The 22,373-nt window shown below is 42.9% G+C and overlaps 1 protein-coding gene across 1 annotated transcript in view; it reads left to right on the forward strand.

Annotated features, from left to right (window-relative positions):
• LOC127358026 (connector enhancer of kinase suppressor of ras 3) overlaps nucleotides 1-22,373 on the forward strand; it is a 31,402-nt gene that overhangs the window by 5,593 nt on the left and 3,436 nt on the right. The window contains exons 2-9 of the mRNA XM_051390865.1: nucleotides 9,826-9,989; nucleotides 13,972-14,174; nucleotides 15,372-15,459; nucleotides 19,157-19,198; nucleotides 20,163-20,282; nucleotides 20,463-20,522; nucleotides 21,297-21,365; nucleotides 21,469-21,615. Coding sequence (XP_051246825.1) covers nucleotides 9,826-9,989; nucleotides 13,972-14,174; nucleotides 15,372-15,459; nucleotides 19,157-19,198; nucleotides 20,163-20,282; nucleotides 20,463-20,522; nucleotides 21,297-21,365; nucleotides 21,469-21,615 — 893 coding nt within the window. The remainder of the gene's footprint in view (nucleotides 1-9,825; nucleotides 9,990-13,971; nucleotides 14,175-15,371; nucleotides 15,460-19,156; nucleotides 19,199-20,162; nucleotides 20,283-20,462; nucleotides 20,523-21,296; nucleotides 21,366-21,468; nucleotides 21,616-22,373) is intronic.

Consider the following 22,373-nt stretch of genomic DNA (forward strand, 5'->3'; position numbering starts at 1 on the left):
GTTAAACAGTAAGAGAATCTACTGACTTTCGTTTTGCAATCCATTCTGTTTACTTGCCTAATTAAGTATTGGTGTTGGTATTAAATTAGTATTATATGGAGGCTGTTATTGTTTGTAGGTCTCATGCTTGTGCCTGCTGTGACGTGTGTCTGAGTCTGTCAACTCTCTTGTTGACTTGTTACATTAGAGAGTGCTGATGGATAAAGCAGCTGTAATGGGTTAGTCTATGTTTTCACAGCATTGACGGTGCATTGATGAGCCCTGGGGCCCACTATCAGCATGGCGCCATGTAGTCTGATTAGATGGATGGATGAAAGTGTTTGTCTTAATCCAGAAACAAAAAACCACCTGGAAGATTAAAGGGAAGCATCATACTTTCTTTGTGGTTATTTCTATGTGTGGTTTTCCATGCAGGTCAACACAACACAAAGGCGCATTCTATTCTATTATCGAAAGGTTATGAAGCTGATAAGGCCACACAACTGCCAAGCTTCTGTTTTTATTTGGTTATGGTTGGAAGTCACCTAGGGAGTCCCAAAAAAAGTCCACGAGCATAGAGCAGTGAAGTCATTCGTACTGTGCCTCTTCAGGGGATCTTGTTTGCATATTGTCCATCTTCCTCTGGACTTCCCCATCACAGGGCCCTGCCTTCAAGAAAAAAACACCCATTTGTTTCTTATTTCCTTATTCTCTCCCAACAGTCAAAGCATCTAACTTGCAGGTAACTTATCTGAATACAGGTCAGACGTGACAGATCCACCCTGACGTGCTTTGTCTTTTTTAGAATTTATTGTGAAATCTCTCATCTTAGTTTTTGCCAGAGGCTGGAACTTGACAAGTCTCATGTCGTATCTCTGCGAATCTTGATCCAAGGCTGAAAGCTTTAGTAGGTTTCAAACAAAACACGTTTGTTCCCTTGATCTCAGTTGAGTAGGTTGTACAAAGGATGTTAGAGCAAAATGTGGGTTTTGAATTTGTTTACGCAGGGAGTGGTGACTCCTGTTTGAGAAAATTCTGGACCTGAAGAAACAATCATGGGAGATCCTTCCTATTGTTTCCATTGGTGCAGACACCGGGGAGAAGCCTCTCACCTGCCCCTCATCTGTGTTTGTACGTGGCTCCCTTTCCATTCAACAACACATTTATCATTTAAAGGAACATGGCCGTCTCTTTCTTAATCTGTCACGGCTATGAGGGAGACCCACAACAGCTGCCGGTTAGAGTACAAACAAACCTCACCTGGAAATGGGCGGAGTGTGTTTTTTGTGGTGAGGGAATGTGTGGTTTAGAGCATTAAAACAAAAATGAAGGGACACATCTTTTTATACACCAAAGAGTCAGTAGAGTAACCACAGCACCACACGCAATGTTTGGATGTCTTTTCTGAATCGCTGCGTCATAGGTGACCTGTCCTGGCCTGCGTGTGACACACTGCCACTCACGACTACCTTTCATTGGAGATGACTCACCCTCCCCCACATGCAACCCTCGCAGCTGGGAGATCGGGATCCCACAGCCTGTAGGCTGCCTAGTGATCACTTACATGGCATAATTAATTCAAGTGTTATATTGGCTCCTCTCTGTTGTTTTAAGAGTTCTTGGGGAAAGCCAATGGCTTGTTGATTTCTGTTTTGAATGAAATGTGTCTTTTTATTTTTTGTTGTTTTTACTGGTCCTCTGCAGAATGAATAGATGTACTAATGACGCTCTCAATCTTTTTGACCCCTGTGTCCTCCTCCGATGACCTGGACGCAAGCCAGCTGTAAATCATTGGATTGTGGTCACACTCTCCTCTCCTCTTCCTCCTCTCCCTCTCTCCACTTCAGCCTCCTCCAAGTTCCCCAAACCTCCGCTCCCCCCAACCGACCCTCCAACCTCTTCCCACTTCCCCTGTCACTATAGTAACCTTAATTTTATTTACAGTTCCAGCAAATGTTTCAGCTCTTTGTTGGTAGCCATTGCTACAGAATAGGTAACCACTAGTGGCACTTAGAAGTCACAGCAAAGTGCTCCTGCTGGGTTTAGCCTGGGTAGAAAGCAGGCAGCAAGCTCAGATTTGCGTGTGGCCAGGCCAGGCTGAGGAACGGACCTCTACCGTGCCAGGGTCAGCGATGGACCCGCTGTCGGTTTTGATCGAGTAAATCCTCTGCTTAGCTTGGCAGTGGAATCTTTCTTTCTACTTTTTTAGCCAGACTTTTTAACAAGATTTAAAGGGGGGATTTACCCTCTGGGAGATTTATGGCAATTAGCAGGTTCTTATCCAAAGATGCTTATGGGGATCCACATTAGGAACGGAATGGAGCGAGTACTACACTCAACCATATGAGCCACAGGGGCAATATGGTGCTATCTTTAGTTTAATTAAAGGCTTGTTTCTGTGTGTCATATCTTTCTCTCTCATAAAAGCCCAATAAAGGCATTATCATAACATAATAGCTCAATGGATGCAGTCACGTTTGGCTCTGCAAGAGAATATTCCCACATGCAGCGTTAGTCTGACTGCTAGCACACTTTTCCCATGGCAAACTAAACGAGCGGAGCACATTTCCTCCCCCCAAACCTTGTTCATCTTTATTGTGGTTTCCATAGGCAGCTATTATGGTGCTGGTAAATTGCTCTGTAATCAGTATGCAGGGCCACCCTGATCATACACCATACATGTGATGGGATGAAAGCACTAAACAGAGTTCCCTGTGTGTGTTTTTTCTATGACCTGTTTGTGTCTCAGTGGTTATGACTTTGAACTCATAGTTAAGTTTGATGGGGGATGTCACCTCTTAAAAGTGGTGATTTAGTTTTTTGTCTTTCCTTGTCTTTTTCTGTCTCTGCCTTCTGTTCCCCTACTGCTTACCTCTTTCCCTCCATCTCTGTTTCTCTCTTTGCGAAGAGTCGTGGGTCTTAATTATAGTTTTGTCTGACAGGAATGATGTATAGGTTGTAGCAAAGTGAGTGTTTTAGAAGTCCTGTTGACAAAGAAACAGTGCTATCTGTTACGCAACTTTCCATCTTCAGTAGAGTTGTTCTTATTGCTTTCGTTATTGCTTTCTAACACCTGGAAAAACTGAAACTGGAAAACACTTGACCATTCCCAAATTCCAGAAGTGACAGTATCTATTATATTGTGCACTTTCAAAGACTATCTTGGGATGCTTGTCAACAGGCGGAACCACAACAATATGAACGTTGGAGGGACCAGGAAAGACGAAAGATTGCGGTGGGTGGAGAGGCAGGAACGGGGCTGAGAGGAGACGGAGGAGGGGGGAGTCTGAGACATTTTTGAGGTCTTTGTTGTTTTCTTTAGTGGGTGTTTATGCTAGTGGTAACGAGCTACAGCATGGCCGGGCGGCCGACTGGCTGGAGAGTGATGGGTGTTTATGTTGGCCTGAGAGGTTATTGCTCCCACTCCTGCTCCTGTCCCTGTCAAACACACAAACGTGGGCTACACTTACCTGCACATACCGCTGCTGACACACTGGCTTTTGCAGGAATGATAAGCTGTTTACATGCAGCTTTACAAACCTGTTCTTGAATATCCCTCTACTGGTGTCACCATGTATTAATGGCTGTGAGTTACAACTACATGTACTACCAATCCTGCTATCAATAACTCTAGAAGCACTAAAAATCTGCCTACCAGCACCTCTTAAGTTTACTAAATAACATGTTATATCTTATTTGCTTAATCCATGCAAAAACTAACGACAGTTCGTCATTTTACGAGGGGTTATGTGTCCCATTATTTCTTGGCTGCGACCAGTAACTTCCTGGAGTCTCAGCTGGTTGCCTGGCAAGTGCTCAGAGCCAAGAAATAGTTACCATTTTGTTACCATTTGACAGATCCAGGATAGCTGGAAAGTGTTTGTGCTAAACTAATTGGCTGCTGGCTGTAGCTTTTATATTTAACGGACAGATATGAGAGTGGTATTGATCTTCTCAGCTAACTGTCCCCCAGAAAGCAATTAAGAGTATTTCTCCAAATGTTGGACTTTTGCTTTGTTATTAATTTTACTTGTACTTTCCCTACTATGACAAGTTAAAATGTCTGCCATAGGTTGATGGATTTATATATGTATGGCTTACTCAGACTACTGGAGACTCCTCAATATTAGGCCCTGTGGAAGAACTGCATGTTAAACTGAAATTATATGTGAATATTATATATGGGAAGTCTGACAAGAGAAAACTAAATCATCTATCAGGTGCAAACTCAGTGACCCAGACGCCCTTAGCTTAAGCACAACTCGGTTGATGCAGGTTAGCAGAGACACTCACTAATGTGCCTGCAGCAGTCTGCTTTATCTTTCTCTAGTGTCTCTCTTGCTCCATCTTGTTTTCCCTCTATCCTCTGATCTCCTTGTGACCAGAAGTCATCATGTATCAGGTCACGCAAGAGCCAAATACACCTCTCATAACCTCCTGTGCTCTGACCTGCAACGCCTCCAGACGCCATCTCTCACCTCGCGCCGCTCAATATTAACTGAGCCATCCATTCCCCGAAACTTCAAACCTGGATATCTCTGACAAGGTACCAGCAATGCCGCAGGGATTGTGTGCTGCTAGAGGTAAAGGATTAACTGAGCCCAGGGGCTGGCGTTCATGGTTGCTGATGTGCTTCAACCACGACAGGCCCGCAAACTTTGACCCCCTCTTCCGTCATCAGTCATCGTCCATCAGCCTGTAAGAGACAGAGCTGCTTTTGTCTGCCTGTGGACGGACTAGCCTCAGCTGCTTTTTCTCACTTAGGAAGCCCACTCAGGACATGTCACTGCCATTTTGTAGTTGTCTGTGTTTAAGATTAGGGTACATGAAGTGAAACACTCTTTGTTAGCTGGAGGAACCAATGATAAGATTAAAATGTGGGTCACACAGGGTCATACGCAGTTAAGCTGTCAGAGTGTGATAGAACTAAGAAAATAGAAAATGTTGTCCATGGGATAGCCGGTATGTTTTCAGCCATGCCAAAAATTCTAACTCTTTTTATCTGATATTCATTCTCAGTATCCAAACCTATCTCCAGTATCTGACAGTATCTTAAAACATAGCAAAATAAAGCAGATCTTTGCCCCCCTATCAGTGAAGAGTCCCACAGACAGCTATTACATTTTATACTGTTCTCAGATGAGGACACAACATGCTTGATGGAGAGATGTAGAGCACCATTGTGTAACTCCTATCCCCAGTTCCCATTGGAACCCAATGTGTGTGTACAGGCTTTGTTGTTGTTCTGTGAAGTCATGCATTAGGATAGCTTAGCAGTCGCCGAGAGGAGCTTTTTCTTTCTTTCTAATTACAGCAGTGGCCTGGTCCGGCCAGAGACCATTGTGCCAGAGTGCTGTGAATTCCCACAATGGAGCTGCTCAGCGGAGAACAATGAGTCAAATTCCTGACCGTTCCCCGCAGGTTCAGAGGCTGGGCTGACAAATAAAGACAGCAGAGTTACAGTGGCTTTGCTATTCTACACCCAGTAGCTTTCCCACTGGCCACCCCAGTGGGGATATTGGTTTGGGTTTGTGTGTGCATGTTTGTGTGTGTCCCTGTTTGTGTGTGTGTTACAGGGCGGCTACAGCTCCCACTGGGAGCACAGGGAGGGGTTGAAAGATGGGGGAGGTGAAGAGGAGGGAGCTTGTTTCGTTCTTTCTGTAGGAGGTGAAAGACTATTCGCTCTTTTTGGTGTAATCAAACCCCTGAGAACGAAAAGTTGGCAACCTGCATTGAAAGCCTTGTTGATTAAAAGTGATCAACATTTTTCTGAAGACAGCATTGAACTTGTGTAAGATGTCTTGCGAAAACCTGTTTGCTGTTCTAATGACTTTTTCTTCAATACAAACACAGTGGGTCCTGGGCTGTCATGTACTTGGCCACTTTAAACACAATCTGCTGTTTTCGTGCTTCTGTACGGCTGGAGAATGCTGAGATTATGACAAGAATAGCCCAGCCATTTGCAAACGGAAGGGTTCTGTTGTTTACGTTGCCAGAAATGTGTGCTTACACAGCCTTTAAGTAGGCTGCAGAGCTCCAAGGCCTCCAACAGGGTCTGGTTCCACTTGTTACATCCAGACTGGAGTATCTGGGGTTCTTGCTTTCCCAGCTGTCCAGAAATATGCCTGCGTGTGTGCGTGTGTGCGTGTGTGCGTGTGTGTGTGTGTGTGTGTGTGTGTGTGCATCTATACACTGGAACTGTTGTGTTCATAACCTGTTGTACACATAATTCATGTTTACTGAATGGGTGATGGTGGGTGGCAAGAAAGACCCCACAGTGAACAGCAGGTGCCATACTACAGAGACTGGCATTTGCTACTCACCTCCTCTTCTGTGTTTGTTTATTTGTCACAGACTTTGACAGATTTCATTCAGATACCCTCTTCGTCCTCCTACAGAGAAGGTCTTTTTTAACCATTTTGGGTTCTAATATCAATTTGATTGCATTAAATTGCAGAAATATGTCATTTACAGTACTACTGTGAACTCAGTCTTAATCATTGACAGTATAATGTTCAAGTGTAGGGAGATTGTTAATGTTTGAATGACTCCTGTTTGTGTTTTTGTGTTAGTAAGCAGGATATCATAATTGTTTTGGCAGATTTCTGTGAAATTTGATAGAAAGTTAGAACATTAACAACAAATGGTCACAAATTAGAAGCTGGAATAAGAAAAAGTTTGCATTTGTGCTTAATAAATCATATTTTCTACTATTAAAAGAAAACAGTACATTGAGATGATGATAATAAAAATACCACCCTAAAATCATTAAAGAAACTGACATGTCAAACTCAAACTCAAGTTGTAAATGAACTCTTTATCAGGAGAATTGGTTTATTGTGTTCATTTAAACATTGCAGCAGGCTTTCATATGTAGTATTATCACTATAATTTGTCACGAGTATTGCCAGAATCCATTCAGTCAACTTATCACAATAAACATTTGGGGCCAATGTATGTTTTTGGCAATGTGATTGCATTTGACGTTGGTGCTGTGTGTCTGTGTCTCTGCGACACAGTTACACCCACTTGCTCTGGTTTGAGGACATTTGCCAAGTGGTTCACAGAGGCCATAAAACTCAAAAGCGTTTCTCTCCTCACAGGCTTTTGAAAAGAATTCACACAGTCCTCCCTTGTGAGCCCCCCTCCCCTCGCTCAATTCACAATAACGTGACACTCTATCTCCTTTACTGGTTACTCTAGCTTTAATGAAAATTGATAGTCTCACACACATACACACACCTCAGCAGCCATTGATCGAAGCCCAATAAATGTTTTATAAGCCACACTGTAAGGACACCCCTCACTTATTCAGAAGGTGTCAATGGTTGAGTCCGGAGGGAGATTGCTGTGTTACCTTCTTCTTACAGCCCCTGAATTCAGTGGGAGAGTAATACATTTTCTCTGTAGTGCACATTTCCCCCTATTCTCAATCACTAGTGCCATTCAAGTTGGAGGTCTTTTTTCAAAGCTCATGCAGATCAGTTTGGCCCCTTGAGTGACCTGGAATTTCTAAACTCTCTGAAGTCTGACTTCTAGGATCAGGGATAGGACATGTGGCGAGAAAACACTTGCAGGAACACTCCCAATGAATGAATGAATGGAAATGGAAAATCGGCAGAGAGCAGGGGAAAGGCCCTTCATTCATCAATTAGCGGATGCAGATTCATTCCTCCCACCATTTTCTTTCCAGACTGTTTCCCATATCTAGTCTGCCTGGATGATATTGTGTGGTTTTAGAAAAACCAAGCTAAAGAAAAAACACAGTGTAAGCCTCAGCAAGTGTTATTGTAAGCTGAACCACAAGTGCCCTTTCTTCTTCTGGTTTGTGATGGAGAGTGGCACCATTCCACAGGAAATGCCTTTTTAACACAGCAGGAAGGAGAAACATTGCACCCTCTGGATCCAAGTCTTTTTTTCTCATTTAATGGCATTAAAAGTGACTGGCCCAGTGTTTGTGTTTGGCTTGTGTTTGTGCTGTTGTGGGTTCAGGCTAGTACTCAGTCCCTTAAGTCTTACAGTGTGAAGTGGATTCCCTTGCAGACTGCTGGCCAGTCAGGGGTTAAGCTTGAAATTCTCTTGCCGCTGAATTAGCATGCCAGGGAATGAGAAAAATCTAATGAGACTAACTGGACTTGACTTGTGTGAAGGCTAATGGTTAACAAGTCATGATGGAATTTCCTTTTGATTCAGCGGAGATGACTTGAGCTCTCACAGATATTTTCTGAAAGTGAACTTTGATGCCATAATGGAATTTTAATGGCCTTGAAGCGAGTCCTGTGTAGGTGGCGTGAGCCTGAGAGCTGCACAATTCAGCATATTCTGATATGTAGTATTATGACAGTTTCTACAATACCTATCTCAAAGAGCTGCAATACTGGTATGTCAAGGAATTGAAGTAACTTGGCTCCTGCTCTTTATTTGTTCAGCTTTGTCAGCACTGTACTGTTCATCCTGTGGAATATTTCAGTTTGATCCACCAACTAAAGAATTACTTTTATCAAATACCACTACCGTTACATTCCTGCTTAGCTGAACATTTCTGTAAACATAGGGTGTCTGCAGCTGCTTCACAGTAAAAGCCCTACTGTCCTGCAAGTCTGATGAAATAGGTTTTTACTGTGAAGCTGCTACATGAGTGTTTGAGCTATCCTTGAATACTGACATCGTCTGAAATCGTGTCTTTAAGTATTAGGCATTTCTCTATAATATCATCGAGGCAGTACATAAGTATAATGTATGCTCTGATAAATGCAGTCTAATCTGGTTTTGTCTGCTGTTCATAACTACCAACACACACACACACACACACACACACACACACACACACACACACACACATTCAGTATGAGACAGGATTTGGCAGATCCATTTTGAGTCACAAAAAGATTTACTTTTTTTAGGAACACGTAACTTAACAGCAGATAACAGCATCCATATGAAATGTAGGGCATGTAGTTACAAGTTAAGAGCCACACTGGGTGTGTTCTGTGGTCACTGAGCCATTTTTGTGAATGGAACCTCATATCTCCGTGCGTGTGTGTGTGTGTGTGTGTGTGTGATTGAAGTGAGGGAGTGTGTCTTACAGCTGACAGGTCTTTCAGAAAAGCAGGGCGCAGAGCCATGTATCTGCAGCTGCCCCCTCTCTGTGCACTCTTTGATGGGGAGAAAGATGGTGTTTACTTCTACAGACCACAGCTACACATGCACACAAAAGGCTTGTTCTTCACTATGTTGTCTCAACACTACTTGAAGATCCACTGAAAGACACATTGCGTGCATAGGGAGGGCACATTTGTGAGTTTGTTCATGGCAAAGTACTGTACATAGCTCACTTTACAGTATCAAAAGAGCCTGTTCCAGTGTAGTACACCTCATTTGAGTTGCACCCTTTTTCAATTACCAGAGCAGTTGGTAGTGTAACCGTCCATCTCATTTGTTTTTGGTGCTCCAAATAGTAGCAAGGGGACACTGGCACGTTTATTGAAACACCCACACACGCACACATCCACACACACACACACACTACATATAGCCATCCATTGTTTAACCAGCCCAACAGACTTATAGGTCTCAACCGTTACTCTTTTTATAGTGTGTTTGTCTAGCAAAGATAGCAGTCACACCTGTTCCTTATCTGCACTGTATATACACACACACACACACACACACACACACTAGGACACATGCTAAAAAAGAAAGAGAGACAGATACGGTCTTTTTATTTTTGTGACATTGTATCAAAGCGCTCTTGTAAATGACAGTTGAACTATAGCAAACTGATCCGTATTCTTAATGTTTGTCTAACAAGTACCTATATTTGACTTTTTCATCTTGTGTGTTCAGGTCTAGATGACAGCCTGCAGCAGTATGTGAGCAACTTTGAGCGGGAGAAGATCAGTGGGGAGCAGCTACTGAAGATCACACATCAGGACCTGGAGGAGCTTGGCGTGGCCAGGATTGGACACCAGGAACTGGTGCTGGAGGCTGTCGATCTACTCTGCGCTCTGGTCAGTAAATCTGCGCCGCGAGTGTGTGTGGCTAATTTGATCCAAATATGACAGAAGGGATATGACAGGTAAAAGCATAATCGTGGGACGTGACCGTGTCTCCAGGAAGAATTTGTAACAAAGCAGGGGCTTGTAGTTTCTGGTTGGACGGTTAAAGGAACCAGCGGTGCAGAAAGGCTCATCCCTTCCCACACAGCTCAGCGGGGTGTGGAGGCACCATAACACATGAAGCAGCCTGAGGACAAGGGAGAACAGCAGTGTCACTCAGAGACGAGGAGAGGGGCCTTGAGCTCGAAAAGCTGAGATTATTAGTTAATGGTAATCATGCAGCGGCGAGTGACAGTTTGATAGATAACATGTGAGCCCTCTTTCCACTCTCCCTTACATGTAAAGTCACACAAAATACATACAAACTTTATAATATTTGTTTTTTGGTCTCTGTTATCTTAAACAGAAATGCCAGGCAGGTTATTCTTCCTAGTGCTGCCATCTACTCACCTGAGCCATCACGCTTGGTTCAATTATAGATCCCCCCCCTTATAAGTCTCTCTAGGAGCGAACCAGCTGCCCCTCTGTCCATCATCACAGCTCCCAGAAGAACTGCCAGCAAAAATGTCTCTGCCAGTGCCTTCAACTCGTGAGCATGCAAAGAGCGATGAAAACCGTCCATGCTCCAACTGAAAGAGAACCAGGTTTTCCAGCAGATGGGATCGATTTGGAGTTTTATCACTTCCTGTGCCATAAAAGTCCCAGATTGTGGTCCCTGCATTTGATCACTGTCAGCATTTCTGTCTTTATGTTCTCTTAAAATGCTGTACATTAATCGTTTGGAACATGGTTATTTTTACCCTGAAGAAAGTTCAAACCCCTCTCCTACATGAGGCTGTGTCTTGCATTGATGCTGCTCTGAAAGCTGTAGGTCAAAAAGGTTTGGATCAATACAGTTTATGGCTCAAAAAGATGTGATTTCTTTGTCCCCGATCCATCACCTTAGCACACTGAAGCTATGGATGGGTTTTCTGGCATCCTGTGAAAAGCAGGCACATGTGTGATTTAGTGTAAGGTTAGCAACCGCCCATCACTTAGCTTGCATCTCCATTTTGTGGCTCCTCTTTGTGTTAGTGGTCACTTAAGCTAGTATGATGCTGGGATATCTTTTGATGACCAAGGTCAAACCAGACTGTATGCAGGTTTGTCTGGGACAGGGACACCCCCTTGACCCAACTTGTACCCCATTAATGAACATTGTTTCCCATTCTGCAGAAAGCTAAGATAAGCAACTCAGCCTATCCAAGTATATATGAGAGAGAGAGAGAGAGAGAGAGAGAGAGAGAGAGAGAGAGAGAGAGAGAGAGAGAGAGAGAGAGAGAGAGAGAGAGAGAGAGAGAGAGAGAGAGAGAGAGAGAGAGAGAGAGAGAGAGAGAACCTCTTTTACTATCACAGCAATCAGGCCCAGATTTCTGTTCACCCCTAAAACCTCCACATCATGGCAGCTTATTCTCAACTCGTTTCCCTCTCAAGCTACTTCTAAGTGAACCCTTTTCCTTGCATTTGAACTTTATTCTGCCTTCAAAATGTGATGTTAGTTTGCAGTCACTGTGTATTCTTAAGTAATTTAGTAAGACAATTTAGACCAGGAATGCAGGACTCTCAGCGACCGCTCACCGATGACTGAAACAGTCCGGCTAAATGTTTTTTGTCCGTTACTGGTTTCCTTATTAAGAATGAGGCCTTGGCCTTCCACAGGTCCCATGGGAGGAAGTGAGGCCCCCAATTCAATTAGCTTTAACTGAGGCAAGGTCACTGCTACCAACAGGAACACTAGGCCACTAGCACCCGATACCCCCACACACACTCACACTCTCCCCCCACTTTCTCTCTTTTTGTTTACTGTTAGGTCAGACACTTCCTGTTGATGCAGTCACATTCATCTTTTTGACACTTTGCTACGAGGCTTTGCTCTTGAGTTTTAAATGTTTCAGCATGTGCACATGTAATAAAGATTTCGCCTTATCGTAGTACCTTTCATATATCAGGGAGCTGAGCTGTCCTGTTACCTAAGTCATGGTGACTGATAGCTTAACATACAGCCCTTTAGGAAACATTCATATTCATGCTTCTCTTCCACCCAAAAGCTATCAAGAGCAAATTGCTGTCTAGGGACAAAGAAAGAACAGTTCAATTAATTTTACGGGATTTTCGCAGCCATGATGTCTTCTGCAGAGTCACTGTTGAAACCCAACACTTCTTTATTTATTCTCGAACCCTGGTGACCCACTCAAAAGACCAATACCACGATATTCACACACACTAGCTTTCTCCAGTAGCCATTGGACATACAGTATATGACAGATCATCTGACCTCATCATGAGCCGCAGAGCTGCTGTAAATGTGTTTTACCATTGCCTAGGGGTGAATATGTCCTAAGGTATAATGTAACACTTAACCTTAGATGGCACATTATAGCAATAGACACACACTCTCTGTGTAGCCTACAGACATTTGTATCTTTCTTTTATAGTCAAGTCAGATCCATGTAATGCCTGTGGCGAGGGCAGGAAGCGCTGTGTTGTGATAGCCGTTCTCCATTACTCCCGAGGACACTTATACCCAGTATATAGTCCCTTCAAAGAGCCCCAACTCGAGCCTACACAAAAAACAAAGCTGCCATCTTGATTCTAGATTAAGTGAACGTCTTTAAAAAGGCACTGAAAGGACGTAAATTTAACTTGAAATGCTGTTAGAAGAAAGAAAAATTGCACTTGACTAGAACTACAGATTTTGCTCAGATGTGTTTTTTAGCTCAACTGGCAGTGTGGGACAAAGGCTCGCAGGACATCTGTGGGCCAGTTAGAACTGCTGTGACTGTGTGATTAGCCTGCTAATGAAAAAGCCAGGAGAAACGTTTGATCTGGAACATGCTCACACTGCCTCTGTGCTACAGTTCCACTTTCACTGTGTGAATGTCTCTCCCTTTCTCCGTATGTTTGCTTATCTTTGATGTTTCAACAATCCATTTCATGTCATGTGTAGCACGAGTGAGGCTGCCTTCAGCTACTGTTTGACTACTTCAATTATTCCAGTGATTCCTTTGGGGCTGACATGAGTGAAATGATTTGTATGTTATTTTTTTGAGCTCGGGCTGGATAGAGGCAGTGGAATAAAAGTAGACTGTAACCACTTGCAGATCTCCTTCATTGTTTTCCAAACACATGCTGTTTTACTCCTCGCAAAGCATATTTAGCTACTGGCACATCACACATGCAGCGAGCATTGCTGGCAGCGATGCAACACCATGTAAGCGGATATTTACAGGACACAGGCTACCCTTTCTCTGCTTTCCTTTAACCAACACATTAATCCAAACCCATTTATTCAATCAAAACATTGCACGTACTTTAAAACAAGCTCTTTAAAATATTTGACAAGTGATTATGCTCAGTCTCAGACACACACTTTACCCTTGAAGGAAAAAAAAATGTGCATGCTTGTTGCGGCTCACTACCCTGCAGTAGTTCAGTTCATTGCCGGTTTGTACTGTACTTAGCGACCCTTGAAGACACAAAGCTCGGCTGTTTTGTGCTTGTGAATAACCTATAAATCAGAGGAATGCACAAGCAGGAAACAACCCAGGCTCAAGAATGCAAACTTTGCTCTGGTTGATAGGAATCAGGTGATGGCATGTGCTCACCCTCCCTGCACGCCCTTCAACAAACCTGAAGACTGAAGGGGAAATTTCATGACTGGGCTGTCCTCACAGACAAGTGCATGTAAATCATAACTGTCGAAGAAATGATAACAGCCCCTCATTATACAGGAAACAACATGTTTTCCTGGGAATGGGACTCCACTGTTAAAGTACCTCCCAGGTCTAGAAGGGTTGTTTGCTTTGATCTTGACTTTTTTTTTTTTTTTTTTTAAATGTATGATTTCTGCTTTTGTTTGACCTAGTTTAAATTGTGTATTAATTTATCGTTTCAGAACTATGGAGTAGAGACCGACAACTTGAAGAATCTGGTTGTGAGGATGAGAGCTGCCACCAACAGTCTACACATGGCCACGTCTGACCGCAGGAAAAGCCCCGCGTATGATGGCAGCACCTCACGCAAGCCACCCAATGACTTCCTTACCTCTGTGGTGGAGCTGATTGGTGCTGCAAAGAGCCTCCTGGCTTGGCTCGACAGGTAATAACATTTTTTTATAATCACCACCTACCTGTGCCTTCTGAATCAGATCAGATATCAGAAGGCCTGCCATAAGACCACTCTTCTCTGTCATAGTTACTACATTACTAGCACATACACGCATTCATCTTTTGCATAAAGATTTTCTAAAGGTTGGCAGCAGCCATTGCACATATTCATGCTGTTGGCCAAGTTAACACTACAAAGTCCCCTTTGCTCTCCTGGTGACCTGCTCCAAAATGCATTACGCCATGAAAGCAGACCATATTAAGCAGGTTGCCAGGATTAAGTGTTAGCTGGCTGAAATTAAGCTTCTCTTTTTGTGGCAGGCTTGGCTAAAGCGGGTACTGTGACGTCATGATATAAACGGTAGTTGGGATGTCGAGATGAGTGCAATGTAACGCTCTTTAAAAAAAATATGTGCTGTGATAAATGTTCAGTTACATCGGTGAAGTTCACATTTATGCATGTTTTTATTAAGAAAAAAAAAAAGATTTAGATTATATGTTTTTCTAAAGGTTTTTTAAAGACATAATTTGACATGATAAACCACACTGACATATTTGAAGTACTGAACGGAGGGTTGGGGGCTGATTTTGGAGTACATAAGCATATGTTTTCAGAAGGAGTCAGACAGAAGAGGAGATGAAATGGCACCAGAACAGTGACATTCTTGAGTTACAACCAAGTCTGTCTGTGGCCAGTCACCCAAACACAGTAATGAGAGCAAGGTTCACTGACTCTATTATAAAGAATCGTGTTAGCAGCTCATATCTGACTTCACCTCAGTAAATCACACTAAACCTACTCTCCCAGGCCACTTTATTAGGTAGACATGTACAATCTTATACAGTCCAGTACAAAAGCACATGTTTATGACTGAAGTCACAGGTATTGGTGGTGTTGTACAGGAATGCATTATATTAAGATGTGTTGCTAATATTCTTATCCCCTATTTTGTAAATATCATAAATCTCTCAATAGCTGAGTGGTTGTATTGTATTGGATTAGATTTTACAAGTATAAATAAAGTAATAAAGTAGCCACTGAGTGGATATCCAGTGACCGTTATAATAATATCAGACATTGTTGTCATATGCTTCAGTTTTAAAATTATGCGATCATGCAAATCAACCCAACTCTACAGTCCATCACTGGTTCCTAATGTTCTCCCTTTCCATCTTTGTTTGCTTGCAGGACGCCTCTGACAGGGATCAGTGACTTCACAGCCACCAAGAACAAGATCATTCAGCTGTGCCTGGAGCTCACCACCACAGTTCAACAGGTCTGCACGCTAGTTAGCTCAACAGCACACGTGTAGCTAGCCCCTGGGAAACATATACACAATAGCTTTTTCCACTGAGCACATACCAGCTCGGGGGTACAGACATGCAGGATAAAGTGTAGGAGAACAGAGTTATGGGAAATGTGGTCTGGCAGCCATGACATAAGCCTGAAGCCAGCAGTCTGAGCATATCACTGCAAATGCTGATGTTTTTCTTGGGATCTTTTCCCCCTCGTGCTGGCTAATGAGGCGACCCCCTTAGTGCGGGGACGTTTAATGGTAAACGTTGCTTTTGTGTTTCCAGTTTCGTAAAACCCACTGGCGCACTTTTAAAGGTGGCTGCCAACATTCCCCAGGCTGCCGTACTCCTTCAGCCATGTGGTTCCTGTTTTTGCTCCTCCAAGATGCTCGCAGTGGGAGACCAAACTGTCTGAAAGCACTTCCTGTGTGTAGGTTTAAAGCGGGGATGAGGAGGTAGTCCATCTGACTGCCAGATAGATGGCTAACTGTTAAAACAGAGCATCAGGATACATACACTATATTTCAGAACTTTCTGCAGAGACTTGCTCTTGCATTGCATCATGGTACAATTGGGTGTCTACTTCTGTCAGTTTCTTACAACCAGTCATGGTTGGTCATACTTACATCTTAAACAAAGGGCGCTAGCAAGTGGCCTTTTCTTCAGTATCAAAGCCATTAGCTTCTATGTACAGTTTGTTCTCCCTAAAGGGTTTGATTTAAGCATAGCCATGTAAGCAACTCATTTTACACTGCCAGTGAAAGTGGCTGCTGAGACTGCAGGTGTCATTTTTAGAGGATTGTTGCATCAAAATAAATTCCTTTCCCAGAGTGCCTATTTCCTCGCCAGAGTCTGGTATTTCAGCGCCTCCGGTGATTTACTGTGGGTGTCTCGGTCATGGTCATCCAGGAGAAGTGGGGGTATACATTTCCCACACTGCCATGTGAAGTGGAGATGTTATGGTGTAGAATAAACTCCTGATAGGTGCTGAAAGAGTTTTGTAAGTCTGCAGAGATTAGTCTCCTCCAACAAGTGGAGGAGAGATACAGTTTGGTCCTCTGTTAGGTTGTTATGAGCTGATATAAAACTATGTAACTGGAAACACTGATGTACCGTATTCCCAACTCATCATTTAAGTATCTAAGCATGCACACAAATTGTACACAGTTATAAGACCCTTGATTTTCCTTCTTATTTCTTTATATGATTTAGACTCGCTTTGTTGGGTGCAGGCCAAAGTATGAGCCAGCGGTTAATAATATAGGTTGCCCAGGAGACTGCCACAGTGATTAGTTTTATGATGGGGGAGGACGGCGTGAGGTTTGCCCATCTCGTTCATGAACTTCAGCCAAGAATCAGGGCTTTTGAAATCACACAATTTATGTGTTCTGCCTGAATGAAGCCTGTGTGTACACACACAATGGGACATGGCCATAAAACTGTGAACGCATCACACATCTTGGCTGACCCGTCAGTGTGGAGGTCATTGTCTTTCAAAGGAGGCATTTTTCATCAATCCCCTGTGTCTTTTTATCTGTGCTTCACCACTGAATTGTTGGATCATATATGGAGTTTCTTTTTCTCTTTTTTTTCCATTATGTAGGCCAGACACTACTCTTTAGCAGACCTATCCATCACATATAGATACAATTTGAATAACAGGATATCAGAAGGGTAGGTCTAAAGTTTTGCAGTCCATGGACTTTATATCACTCTAGTGAAAAGGCAGCTACACTCCAGGTTTCTGCACCAAGCCACCACTCTTCTCTCTCGACCACTACATTGCTCGACCATGCAAATCCGCTCTGGTGGCAGATCAAAGGCCCAGAGCAGCACACAGAGAGTCATCTGATCCACACCGGCTGTGGGATCAAGTCCATAACGTGAGGGATCAGTAGACCCAGGGAATTGTCCCTCAGCCCTCTTAGTGCTTAGTTATGATCTTGCTCCTGTCTACCAGTAGGACTGGTTTTGACAGAGATATGGGATTAATTTTGAAATCTTGGAGATCTTAGAGGGATTAACTGTGGTATTGTATTCACATGATTTGATGCTTCTATGAAACAAGAGAAATGCTCCATAAATCTTGAGCTTGGTGGGAGATGTGCCAAGCCATGTCTGCAGCACATAATGATACTGTTTTGTTTCACGTCCTCTAAACATCAAAATATGTATTTTTAGCTCATCCCTCTTGGCTCAGTCAACACTGTAGTCATCCAAACATGGGTCAGTCTCTAAAAGAAATATGCAACTCATGTTTATGCAAGCATAGCCAAATTCCTTCTGAAACCACCATATGTTCTTGGCTGATTTTAGGAAATATATTGTATGGAAACATGATTTTGAGACCAATGCACATCAAATGAAACCTATTATGATTTTGTTTTTCCTGCTTAATGTTTATATTGGCTTTTCATTTTACCCCCCCCAGTAAGAGAAACGTGGCAAAGTCACATGTATGTTACTCTACCATAAGAGCTTAGTCCTTCAAACAGGCACACAAACACAGATCGAAAATAATATTTTTATTAGGGAGCATAGGATAAACTCTGCTTTGATGTGAAGCCATGCTCACAGCAACAGACAGTTCATACAAATCTCGTCAATGCAAACAAACCAACAGTGTGACAAGGCAAGTGCATTTAAAAACAGACGCCTCCCTTTAGCCCAGTGGAATGTGCAAGCTATGGAAATATGGAAAAACTTGCTCGACCCCCATTCGCTGTCTACACAATGGGTTTACAAAGAGCAACAGAGCTGGCTTTGTACATGGCACATGCCCATGCATGTCACTAATACTGTGAGGGCCACAACACCGTTTTTGCCTTTCTTTTACATTGACAAAGGCTTGTGGTTTGTGAGGGCTCTCAAGAAATAAGAGACTTTGTTGAAGTAGATTTTCTGTGCCTCGTAGTTTTGACAGAAGCATTTCTGTGTTTTGATGGATGGCTTTCCCTGGGGGCCAGTTCCATAAACAGGGCCCCCCATACACACATCCACTGTGAACCCATTCCCTGCCTAACCAGGGGCCCTTTCACCACCAACAACACAGTTGTCAGGGGAGGCTGTTGCCTCAGCTGTGTCCAGTCCAGCTGCAGTCTATGAGTGCTGTGTAGGGGCTCTTGGAGGGGATGCTGATCAGTCTCCCGGCTGACTTTGCAGATTTTATTGTTGGTTCCTTTGCCCCAAACGACCAAGATCACAGCTACTGTGTCTTGTTTTACTTCCCAGAAACCCCTTCTTCCACTAGCCCACCCACTTTCAACTGTGGAAAGCAGTGATGCATCCAAACATTCGCAGAAAACCAAAGCACTATTTGGATGGGGCTTTGTGAACATCATTACATGTTTTCCCCAATTGTACCCCGCCATGTTATCTGCACATTGTTACTATATGAGTGTTAGTATGGTATTTGTGTTCCATTATATTTTACTGAACCACACAGGGCATTATGCAATTATGGCTTCCCCAGAATTTAGTCAGAGAGGTCATTTGAATCTAAAAGCTGTTTATTTGTGGCAGTTCTCCATTTTCTCAGTTCTATATCTGGAATGCTGATTATATCGTATATACCCAACCCCTATACTTTCTCTCTCTAGCCATTGAATAACCTCTTCCTCTTCTCTGTTGTTTACTGCTCACAAGCCTAATCTGTCATCACTGTATTCTGTGTAACAGGACTGCAGTGTTTACGAGATGGAAGAGAAGATCCTGGAAGTTGTAAGTATATTGAATTTCTTCTCTTTGATTCCCATAATGTAAACTAAGTAAGACCTTGAAGGTCCTATTTGGAGGGAAAAGGTCTGGTTTATCGTTTGGGTAAATTTTACGTAGAGATTGTGTGACATGCTCTCAGCAGCAAGGTCAATTTTCTGAGTGAATAGAGCAGACGGGTCTATAGGATTGCCAGCAGAGGGGGCCGCTCTAATACGCCCCGGCCATCAATCAGTGTTTCCTGTTGCTGACGCTCTCCAGACCCCTTGGGCTAATGCTGGGTTTCCTCTAGCACTCGGTCTCTTTCGAAGACAACCCAAGTAAAGTCCACATTAGTGCTGAGTTTCTCTTTGTCTATCTCTTTGTTTAATACAAGTTGTTCTCATCTTTTGTTCCCAGCTTTGTCGCCTTTTTTTTGTGTGCTTATTCTGCTTGGGTTTATTTCCTCAATTTTCTGTCTTTCTCTGATTTCTGTTTTGTCTTCTTTCACCATTTGCTCAGCTCTACATAAAGTGTACACGATGCGTTCAAAACAAAAGGCATGTGCCTAAGAAGTGACCCTTCTAATGATGACAAATTACAGTTTTTGTCCTGAAACAAGCAAGGGACTAAGCAGAAACAACGGTGGTGTACAAAGGACTGATTTCAGTGTTGTGTGCACTGGTATGTCCAGTTAACAGCACACTAATGGTCCCTTTTTAGCCCATTAAGCCTTGTAGTAAACATGAACACACACATGTACACAGGAAGTAAGACAACTAACTGATGAAGGATAAGGTCTTTGTGTCCTGGGTGTCACAAGTAGTAGCGTAACCTGACTTGTTCTAACCTGTACAACACACGGTACCTCCACCGGTTATTAAAGGGACAATACACCATTAGAAGCTTTAGCACACTGCTTATAATCACTGTGAGAAGTTTCTTATGATTTAATTCATTGCTGCATTTTGTTTTGCCTTTTCCCCTGCAGTCTAAGATTTTGAACAGCATCTGTGATCAGACTGTGAGAACCACCTCTGACCCCCTGATGAGCCAGTCGGCCTGCTTGGAAGAAGTCCAACTGACCAATATCAAGCCAGGAGAGGGTCTGGTAAGGAATGCTTTTTTTGACCCGATGTCTCGCTTATGGGTTTGCAGACCAGGAATGCTTGCAATGTGTGTCAAATTGTGACCCTCACATCTCTGTCATACATTAGTCTCCCTCTGGGAATATTGCGTTTTTACTGAAACCATAAATAAGCTTTTATTTTGTTTTGTTTTTTTACCCCAGGGGATGTATATAAAGTCTACCTACGATGGGTTACATGTCATCACAGGAACCACAGAGCATGTAAGTATGACTATATGCCCCTTTTCATCCTGGAACTATTGTAACCGTTGAAAATACCTTCAGAGTTTCTGGTTGTAGTCCAGAGTGAAGGACTGGCAATTTGCATTGCTGCCCATCATATGTACATGATCAACTTACTTAGAAATCCCTTTATTATAGCAGTTCTTTTGCACCTTACTTGTAAGAAAAGGCTTCTGATGTTGGTTGAAAACACACCTCACTCTCATCCTCCTCCTCTTTCTCCTCCTCCTCTACAGAGGGCACACAGTTATCTGAAGGAGTTAAGAACTTCTCATCTCTAAAGACAATTGTTTGTTTCTGCATGCCAGTAACCAGTAAATATCACTAACAGCCTCCACAAAAAAGAAGTCCTACCTTTTCCCCACACTGAAACAACCAGTCAGTGACTAATACGCCAGCATCACTGCCTCGGTCAGATCCTCACGCCTCCAGTTCCTTATTGTGAATCAGGAACTGAATCATCACCAATAATGACTAGTCAATCCCGTTTGACATCTGTGTGACATGAAAAACAATTCAACTGATATTCATACACACAGACTGTTTGTTTTTTTCATACGTTTTGAACTTTGAGTGTTTGTTCATCAAGATATTTGCTTCTTCAGTAGAGATTTTCAAAGGCAGACACAGTTGAAATTAGGCAGGTCCAACAAGGTTTTGTGACTAGTAAGGTGTGTGTTAGCAGTAAGTCTGCCTTGTGTCTTTTGAAAGTGGTTTATCAGGCTTTGCCCTTTTACTTTGTTTGTTCTTTAGTCACCTGCAGACCTGACCAGGAAGATCCATGCTGGTGATGAGGTGATCCAAGTTAACCAGCAGACAGTGGTAAGAACAGAATCTACATATTTGACCACACACATTGTCAATTTCAGTACACACTATACATTTTGGTGACATATTAATGGAGTGTGTGTTTCCTGTTAACCAGGTCGGCTGGCAGCTGAAAAACCTGGTTGTCAAACTGAGGGAGGACCCCAAAGGTGTAGTTCTACTCCTTAAGAAGAGGCCCACGGGCACCACAGGTTTCACCCCCGCCCCACTCAAAAACATGCGCTGGAAGCCCCCAGTACCGCAGGTAAATGAACACAAGCTCCCACACTTCATCCTTTCATTATGGAAGATCAACAAAAGCCTGTGCATCTAGTCATTGTCAACCAATTATCAGCTTTTTAGGGAGTTGGTTCCAAAACAGCAAGTTCAGACAAGTGTCACAGAGCCACCCTGAAAGTGCTGCCAGCTGAACTGAATACAACATTGAGTTTTTCTTCATGCGTAAATTCAGAGGCAAACAAACAAAGTCCCATGATGTCATTCAGTGTAGCAGATAAACTGCCAGGCTGTGGTGTTGCTTAGATTCTATCTGGTTTATTAGAAACCCATAGCCCAGATGTTGTCATCAAAAGAAGACAATAGATTTATGTTATTTATGCTATTGTTCAAAGAAAGGTCAGAGGTGGCTGACAAATATTGTGCTAATAAGGTTATGTGACTGTAATCCAATTTGCTGCTCTCCCTCATGTGAACACATTAGGCTTAACTTAGCTTTTAACCACATCTCTGCACCTGAGTCCCCTTTTAACAGACAGAGAAACAATAAGCCTGTTGTAAACCAAGACTACCCAATTTCAGGCTCTTGCATTGTCTCCTCATGCATAGCCTGTTTTATAGCCTGAGAAGGCAAGATGAGACGATATCAGATAAGAGTAGGTTTTTCAAAACTACAAATAATCGCAACATAAAGGGGGCCCATGTCAACATGTTCACCAGTGTCTTGTTTTAACAAGTAGTCAAGCATATCTGAGTTAGCCATCTCAGTTTATCTGTGATAATAAG

Source organism: Dicentrarchus labrax, unplaced genomic scaffold, assembly GCF_905237075.1.
Source record: "Dicentrarchus labrax unplaced genomic scaffold, dlabrax2021, whole genome shotgun sequence".
Classification (NCBI taxonomy): domain Eukaryota; kingdom Metazoa; phylum Chordata; class Actinopteri; family Moronidae; genus Dicentrarchus; species Dicentrarchus labrax.